This window comes from Monomorium pharaonis, chromosome 8 (genome assembly GCF_013373865.1).
Source record: "Monomorium pharaonis isolate MP-MQ-018 chromosome 8, ASM1337386v2, whole genome shotgun sequence".
In the NCBI taxonomy this organism is placed as follows: domain Eukaryota; kingdom Metazoa; phylum Arthropoda; class Insecta; order Hymenoptera; family Formicidae; genus Monomorium; species Monomorium pharaonis.
In genome coordinates, this window is record NC_050474.1 from 6,809,368 (window position 1) to 6,818,790 (window position 9,423).

The window sequence follows — 9,423 nt, forward strand, 5'->3', positions numbered from 1 at the left end:
TTTTATCATTTTCTCTGACTCGCGAGTTTTTATGAGAAAATTAACGACAATGAAAGACGTAGATCTCGGTGTTTATAATCACCTTTCGAATTTTATACTTTCGAGTTAATTATATATCGTTTCAGTTTATATTGTTTCTTTTTAGACTTTTTAAATTTAATGTTAAAAACCCTAAGTGGCTTTTCTCTGCAACTATATGCTTATGGAATATTAAAATGTATAACAAAAAATAAATTTATCTCAAATCTTTATTAAAAAGATCTTTGATCTCAACGGGGAATTTTAAATAAAGCTCCTGGAAAAAAATTCCCCGGGAAATTTACTTACAAAATTCGAGGGAAACAGCCTGACGTTCGAAACTACCGATCGGTTTACCTTCTATTGTTATCATTCTCATTTTTACTCGCGCAGCTTGTCTTAGCCTTTTTATCTTCAATTCCGATCCCCCCCTCCCCCCCGGATGTCTCACTCTGGAGAGCTAAGAAGCGCTAAGGAGAATGGCGACGGGTCAACTTTCCGCTAGAAGAAGATCCTTCGCGACTTGGAAGATTTAACTCGGGGTAGGGCAGGGAGGGTGGGGAGGGCAGGTACGATTTACGCGGCGACCCTGTATATCGGAAGCGCTCGGTGAAAACACTTCGGTGTAAAAACAGAGTTAGTGGCGTAATCCGGTCGCCACCATCCCCATCCACGCGCCGTCTTCCCCTTCTACAGGCGAACTCTCCCCACGTCGTCGTTCGCCTCCCTTTGCTCTTTCGCGGGGACACGAGAGAGCGCCGTTGATGGGGTGTACTGAAAGAGGGAGAGGGAGAGAGAGAGAGAGGGAGAGGGAGAGAGAGAGAGAGAGAGAGAGAGAGAGAGAGAGAGAGAGAGAGAGAGAGAGAGAGAGAGAGAGAGGGAGAGAGAGAGAGAGAGAGTCGGCACAGGGACCGTAACGGGCCGGATTCAAGCTCTCTTCCTGTCTTAGTGGTGTGGCGTTACCATGGTAACAGACTGTAAGCCGCTTAACACCCCCCAGTGGTCCCTCTCTACTCTGCTCATCTCTCTATCTCTCTCTCTCTCTCTCTTTCTCTCTCTTTCTCTCTCTACCGCAGCCTCCTCTTTCTCCTGCTGCTCGTCGTCCTCCTCCTCCTCTCTTCCATGCCCGACGGAATCCTCGCGGCACCGACACACGGAGTCAACCCACCCCGTAGTGATACTCGTGGCAGAGCGGGCGGTAGTAAATGTCGTTTTCTCCTCTCCGCCCCTCCCCCCCTCGGCGCCTCCCTCTCGCCATTCTCTCGCTCCACGCTCTGCGAGCCGGGTATGTTTTCGCACCCTCGTCGGTAACGAGCGGGCGAGAAGTCCCTTGACTCGACGGGGGAGGATATCTCTCGTCTGTCATCGACGACGATCGCTCCTTCGTGGAGATGTATATCCAAGCGCGAAGGAGAAGGAGGAGTAGAACGATTAGCGTGATAGAGTGTCGTAGAGGATAACGATGGGAGCGGAGAGGAGGGTGGGATAAGTTGATCTCCCCTCCCCCCCTTCCTTCTCTTCCGGTCGTGTGAGAAACGGGAGAAACTTGCGGTCGGAAGTTTCGGCGACGAAGTGCATGAGCGTGGATTCTGTCCGGACGCGACATCTCGCGGTTTATTCAGATGAGAGCGCTGAGTTGGGAGCGTGCGGTAGGGGATGAGGAAGAGACGCGAAGAAAACAAAGGAAGAGGGAACAGATACCGTTAAATGAGAGGCGCTTCTCGCGAGAGGTGGACAACCTCTTTGGGGGTAACGTGTGCGACACACACACACACTCGCGGAGAAGGAACTGACGACGGGTACTCGTTTCTTTTCTTTTCTTTTTTTAACCTTTGTCTTCAACGATCAGCAGCGTGACATACGTTGTACTTACTTCCCATTAGTTTTTCCTTGTTACCGCGATGTTGACAAGTGAAAGATGGGCGACGTTGGAGAACCGAAACGTGGAAATCGAGCGACGTGAGTGTGGCGGGGGGTGAACAATGCGAGCGGAAAGGAATCCGATTTCAGTTTCGGGGATGGGAACGGCAGAAGAAGGGGCTGCGGAGGAGATGATGGGCTGAATAGAGATGAACAATGAATATATAGTCTAGAGACTCTAGAGAGTGAGAGAGAGAGAGAGAGAGAGAGGGAGGGAGGGCGCGCAGCAGCGCGAAGACGTCTGCATTCCGTTGATGAAGAATTCAATGACGGAGTAGACTATTTCTCCTCGAAGGGGAGGCGAGGGCCATCGGTCATTATCTCTTTATTATCTCGTCTTCTACCGATGGGCTTTTTTTCGCACGAGGGAGGAAAGGGCGATTTTCTCATTTTCGGCCGTTCTCTTCGCGAAGACAAAGGGCCGGTTCGCATGTCGACGTGCGTCGCTAACTTAAAAAAAAAGGGAAGTCTGAAGAGAAGTAGTCGCGATACTTCTCCTTCGCTCGTTGACTTCTCCACTTTGCATAGTTTTTTTTTTTTTTTTTACTTCTTAATTGAGTTCGCGTAATTGATGTCTGTTTGATGAAGCTCTTTTCAAATTCTCACATATCCATACACTGCATGAGAAGCAGCAATGATTCTTAATGGAGATAAAACCAGAAGCAAAGGAGAGTTTTAGTTAATTTGTTGGCAATTTTTAAAATTTTCCGTAGGTCATGTTTTCAAAAATCTAACAGTTTTAAAAAGTTTTTAGACTTTTGAATAGTGCTTGAAGACTTTTATCGAAAAGTATTAAAAATCAAATGGATTTTTATTGAGGTATAAAGTTGGGCTTTATTTATTTATTTTTTATTTTTTTTTTTTTTGAGCATAACGAAAGTATGAAGTTTATATTTTTAATTCTTGATTTTTTAAAATTTAATTATTAGACTTGTTTGTGATATACGTTGGGAATACTAAAACTTCTTGAATCTGCAGAATTCCGATTATGAACATTGACCAGCAGTTGTGCGATAGTACACGTATTTCTAAAAATATATGAATGAATTTAATTAACCCTACTGAACCTCACCTATTTTAACTTTGTAAAACAGATATTGAAACATGTTTTATGCAATATCATATCATTGTTCCATGTAGTGTTACATCCGTGGGCATATATGCATATATACGCATACACGCACACACCCATGCGCGCAATGCAGTTTTACATCCGTGTGCATATACACGTACGCGCAATGCAGTGACAGGGAGGATCAACCTAGAAAATAATTATGTCATGAAAATGCAATACATTCGGGAACTTAGTTATATTGATGTCAAGGATACTTTGTAATGCTATTTAATCAAATCGCGATAATGCACGTGCTATTTTTTTAACATAATGAAGGACACAGGTTACACTTCTGCATACATTAATTGAAAAATATTCTAATTAATGGAACGAGTTAAATACGAAATTATTTTGCTAGTTTACTCGCTGTACAATGCATCGCACTCGTAATAACGCTTAATATTACCTAATTCTCTCCCTTTAATATTCTCAAAAATAGTATTTTTTATTGTAATACCTCAGCATTTGCTTTCGATACATGTCTTCTCACTTTGCATCTCGAGAAGTTTAAAGGTCAAACTAAAGCTTAAATTGTAGCTTAATATCTCCTTGGTCGGCGCGCGTACACTTCGACGATAAAAGCACACTATCACCGCCCCGTCTGTTATTACGCGCTTATTTTACCGGAGCGTTAATACGATCGATTTGCAATTATGTTGGAATTAAAATTATGTCTACTTTGTCGATTATATCCAGCCCGCTTTACCAGCCGCGATTAATTGCCGCCGTCCGTTTGTCTAATTAACGAACGCGCCGCGCCGGTTCGCGCGTATTATAGCGGCCGACGATATTTTATTACCGGTCCGCTAGACACACTCTTCGCCGTAAATTCTAATTATTGCCACCATTACGGCGGCCTAACGCGCATCACGTTTTATCACTCGTCGCTTCCGCCATAAAATCAGAAACTCGAGAAGGCCGCAATCGTAAACTCTTGATATCGACGTTCGATGTCGAACTTTGTCAACGACGGCAGCTAACGTCGTCGGCTTCATTCTGATGATCTCTGTTTAAAAGAAAACGAAGCGAAAAGGAAACAAAAAATGCCGCTGCCTTAACTGAAAGTCGACAAATGCAAGATGTCGCTATTTTTATTTTAAGAAAGATTAAGAATTTAATTTTTGGCAATTCGGGATTTTGGGTTGATCGACCGGGGAGATTTGATCCGATGCGTCTGGGTTTGTGCTGCGTGTACACGCTCGTTGATACTTATTCCCTTTCTTGCTTACCTCTTGCCGACCGCTTCGCAATTAATCTCCCACGAAGTCGATCATGCTTGGCCGACCTCCCCGACGGGTCACGTCAACACGAGCGCGACCTCCGATCCCGCGAGGAGAATTATGAGGCACGCTCGTTACCGAGCACGAGTGAGAGAGAAAGAGAGAGAGAGAGAGAATATACGTGTGTGGAGACGACGGAGTCGCTCGTTAATCTTCTCCCTCTTTCACGTTCGAGCGTAAAGCGAAACGTACGCGTCGAAAGTTTGTTACCACGAAGAGCTCTCTGCGTTATAATGCGAGAGAGAGAGAGAGAGAGCCACCTCGCGTGACATCGATCGGTAGATTCAAGCAAATGGCACGGTTAATCGAATTCCCGGTTCGGGATAATTAGACGTGTGACATATGTATCCTCCGTGCGACACATGCATCCCTTGAACCGTCACGAACGGAGATTGATTCGGCAACTCGCCGCGAAAATCCCTCCGACGACGGGAGGAGGAGGAGGAGGAGGAGAGAAATCCGTTGCGTTTCAACGAGAGATCACGAGGGATTACGTCGGACGCCGCGACGTTTATTCGCGTCAAGAGCGATTCGCGTCGGCCATCGGGTGTTTTCCCGGACCATCGGGGTCAAGATCTACATAACCCCGTGGAGATATCCCCCCCTCCCCCCCCCAAGTTAAGTTATGCGCGAGCGTAAATTTCACACGGACTTGGGCGCTGACCTCTTCTTTCTTTCTTTTTTTTCAGGTCTACAACCCGCCAGCACCAAAGCTCAGCCAACCTCGATTGGCAAGTCCCACCGACCCAGTTCCGGCGTACTACCTCAGGGTCACACCCCGGGACCTGGACCGGGCGGGCAACAGAATAGCAGAAGCTTCGCCGCCGCACTGAGGAACCTGGCCAAGCAGGCGGGCCCGGCACCTCAGGAAGAGGAACCCCGTGCCAGCCCGAAGAACCGGGCGCCACCGCCCTTGGTCAGAGGTCCTTCCCCTGCCAAGGTGAGTAATTGCACCGGCTTGCGCGTTATACCTTGTCCCTCTCCCTCGGCCTATGCTCGCCCGGGACAGAAGTGCATCCGTCTCGAAACGCGAACAAAGGTGTACCCCTCGACCTCGGGGACTCTCGGCGGCCCCCATGGTCGGAATAATAAGCGGCCGCTTAGGTACATAGCGGGCGCGGCTGAGAAAATCGTTGACGTCGGTCGTCTTTTGGCTCCTTCTTCGCCTTTGCGATAGCGCGTTTCTCTCTTTTTTTTTTCTTTTTCCCCCCGTTTTTCTTTCTCTTTCCCCTCGTACGGTTGGGGACCGACGAGGAATATCGCGAGTGGAAGAGGCACGGGCCAAAGGAGGGTGCATACCATTTGCGTGTGCTCCGCGGAATCTTTTGGATTTGCTTCTGCTGATGACGCGATTTACCTTTAAGGCTTTGTCGCGGGAAGGAGAGAACCTATTGTTTTTGCGATATGTGCAGGAAATTTCTGAAATTGCGCACACCTCGTGCGAACCACGCGTATTACAAATAGCACGGAAGAGAGAGGCTGGGTAATGCGCGAAATTTTTTTTTTTTTTTAATTTTATTTACCAAAGGTAGAAATTATCTCGGCGGAAATTTAATTCGAGCGAAAAATACAGTGTTGGAAGTTAAAGGATTTTAATAGATGATTTCAGTTGATTTTTACAACGGAAAGTCCGTAATTAAGAGAAAGCGTGTGACTTCTGGGACATCTTGCGCGCGATATCGCGGTTATGGTCTCGGGGCTATTCTTTGAGCGTAATTGCTACCGGAAATTAATGTCTCGTCATCAAAGGCGAAAGTGTCGAAGCGGGATAAAAATTACTGCTGTCAAATGACGTGGTAGGAAGAGAGAGAGAGAGAGAGAGAGAGAGAGAGAGAGAGAGAGAGAGAGAGGGGGGGGGGGGAGAGACCGATTTTGTAGGCATGCGAATCAAACGACTTCGTAAGATTGCGGAATGTCAAAGGCTCGAAGGGTAGATCGAAAATGCAGCCAATCTCTTAGTAACGAAATGAAAAAGGTGGTTACTCCGGTGGAAAGAGAATAAGTTCCAATTCCCCGATAATCGGAGAGATCAAAGATACTTTTCCTACCTCGATTGTATATCGCGCTGTTGCATTGCAAATGTGAGACTTTTTCGAGCGTTAGCTTTCCTCTCGCTAACAATCTGGGTTAAGTAATCCGGGCGGAGCCGTACGTTTTCCCCTTTTTAACTTTGTCTTATTTACAATGTAAACAGAAAAATTCAAATTTCCCGTATATCGCGTCGTCAGCAGAAGCTTTCGGCTTTCTCTCTCCGATAAATGGAAATAGGATGTTGAAACTAATCGGATGAACCGGTACCGCCTGGGTTTAGAAATTTCGCGGTCTCCTTCCGTTACTTAACATTTGTCTATAATTGTAAATTCCTCGCTTCGTCGTCTCGGGTTGACCGGAGGTGCGCGTTGTTCCTACGAATTTCCATGGCGAAGTCATCCGAGCGGCAATTCATTGCCGGTTCGGTGCACGACTTCGTTACAACGCCCGGCAATAAACTGCGAGACCGCTCGTAACGTCTAAGTGGCGGAAGAGACTACAAGCTGAAGAAAATTTCAGGCAATTTGCGTCTTCGCCCAGCGCCTTCCAGGAAATCGTCTTGGAAATATTGTTAACTCCCGGGACAAGACCGTGCCTTGCTCTAGATTTTTTTTCCCACGAATCACGGTACTCTCGCGTTGATCTTATTTTGCTAACTTTAACTCGATGATTTTATTATTTTGAAGATCAAATGTGAGATTAAGTATCAATTATTCAGGGATATTAAAGAAAACTTGATGGTTACATCATGCAATTACTGTAAAAAAAGGATGGCATATGCGTTCGCAGCACTGAGAGACTAAGAAATATCGTTGAATTAATTTTTCCAGGAGCGGTCGACGCACGAACGAAGACCTGAAGAGATTCCCTCCTTGTACACAACTGCCAGACCCGTTGAAACCAGCAAACACAGCGTAACTGCCGCGGCTACCGAATTGCTGGCTCGTTCCGGTTTTCAGCCGTACCGGCCCGAGCACCATCCGGCCCATCCAGGACCGGCATTCGCCTTAGACCCCGCGACCTATAGCGCCTATCATCCCGGTCTCTATCCACCGCCGCACCTGCCGCACGCTTATAGGTAAGCAACAATATTGCTTTAACGGCTTCCCGCGATGCCAAAGCGGGAAAAAGAGACTCTCGTGTTGAAGAATTTTACATTCTCCTATTATCAATTTCTAAAGCCTTTCTTTTCAGAGCATTGGCCAAAATTTTGACTAAATTCCCGTGTCTTTTTATCGCAGGTTAGAGGAACAGTTGTACTTGGAGCGCTGTGGAATGATAAGACCGCCGTTGTTTCCCGGACTGCCATCGTATCCGCTATACGGACTGAGATACAGTCCCGACATGCTTCCTCCGCCGCCCGCCTCCCTGGGCCTCATGTCACCTGTAATGCACGAACGGTAAGTAAGAAGATATTCATATACAGAGAAAGAGAAGAGATTGCGAGAAAGAAAAAAAAGAAAAATCGAACGAGCGGCCCGGGAATACCGAACTTCTTCATTAACACCGTGGCATGATTCTCTTTTTTCAGACTGAAGCTGGAGGAGGAGCATAGGCTGCGGCAAGCACGGGAGCAGGCTGCGTTGCGGGAGGAGGAGGAAAGGAGAAGAGCAGCGAGAACTTCTGCTCCCGCTGCCCCGGTACCCGCGCCTGCCCCTGCATCCGCCGATACTGCAGGTGAGCGAGTCGCTCCACCCCCCACTGCCTTTCATTAAAAAAAAAAAAGAAAAAAAGAAAAAAGAAAGAAAGCGTCGATCGAAGCGCGATCGTGATCCGTCTGTGATCGCTCGTTAAGGCGCGCGAGCTCGTTCTATCTCTCTCCTTGCTTCTTTTTCTTTACTACAAAGTTTTCTGCGATGTCGTCGTAACACCACACGAATTGTCATCGTCGCGTATTTCTTTCGTACGGCCATATCCAGTTTAGTAGTTTAGCTAGACGCTTCTTGAAGCGATGCCGAGAACAGAATCTGAAACATCTGCAAAAACCGCGTTTTTTTTCCACGACTCGAAGCCCCGCGCACGTTGTTTTATTTAGTTTTAATCTACCCTTTCTCCCCTCTTTCCCGTGACCGAACTCGCCAAGTGAGATCGTACTCTCAGCGGTGATCGTCGTTCGAATGATCTGTATTTGCGAGCCAAAGTTCTTCTGTAGATAGACGGACTGGCGGCGCGTGCGAGGAGAAGTCGTTGTGAAACATGACTGTGACCCGATCGAGAACTCGGAAAAAAAGAAACAAACGGAACAAACAATATACTACGCTTCTAATTTTAATCTAGATTTAATGAAAGTTATAGTCATAGTTATACTCGTTTCTTACGCAGGTAGCGTTGATATCTTTTAGGTAAGCACGCGATTTGTGCCCGAGCGGAATCTAAAGGGTAAAGTATACGCTGGCGAACGAACAAACGACGAACGAGCAGCGATCGCGAACTTTGAAACATTCTTCAGCTTTCCATTTGTGTCAAGTTTGTTCGGTCGCAATTCGATCAATGTTAAATCAAAGATATTTAGAAAGAAAATAACTTGATTTCGTGTTTGCTTTTTTTTCGTTGTTCGTTCGCCGAGCATATACCTACCTTAATGATGTTGCCCTTTGGCTCGATACTGATCAAATTGTCAAAAAAGTGGGCTAAGCGGCAAAACAAAATATATTACCCATTCTAGTTTTGATCTGGGATAACGAACAAATTATGAATGCAATTCAATTTTCCGAGACCTGATTTAGCTGTTTTTATTTGCCTATTTACGGACCGAGGTCAGATTTGTCTTCTGCTGTCGCCTTTTGTTAATGTCATATTAACAGTAAGTCGGCCTTCGGTCGGCCATTTACACCTGTTGTGTACACGACGTTCTTCGCATACGTATCAAATCGTTTTTCGAATGTGAAACTACTTACTGTACGACGACAGGTTGGTTATGTAGTTAATCGTTTTTATAATTAATAACAGCGAAACTTAAACATAAGAGTGCACGCCTTCTAAAGGAAAGGGTTTGTTGAGCTTGAAAACGTTGAGTTTCGAGAATAATTATAATATTAACCTAATACTGAAAAATTATGT

General features: G+C 46.0%; 1 protein-coding gene across 1 annotated transcript in view; it reads left to right on the forward strand.

Moving 5' to 3' along the window:
* The window catches only part of LOC105836801, a 96,886-nt gene that overhangs the window by 79,975 nt on the left and 7,488 nt on the right, over positions 1–9,423 (forward strand). The window contains exons 9-12 of the mRNA XM_012681089.3: positions 5,022–5,272; positions 7,194–7,441; positions 7,605–7,763; positions 7,895–8,040. Of these exons, the coding sequence (XP_012536543.1) occupies positions 5,022–5,272; positions 7,194–7,441; positions 7,605–7,763; positions 7,895–8,040 (804 nt within the window). The remainder of the gene's footprint in view (positions 1–5,021; positions 5,273–7,193; positions 7,442–7,604; positions 7,764–7,894; positions 8,041–9,423) is intronic.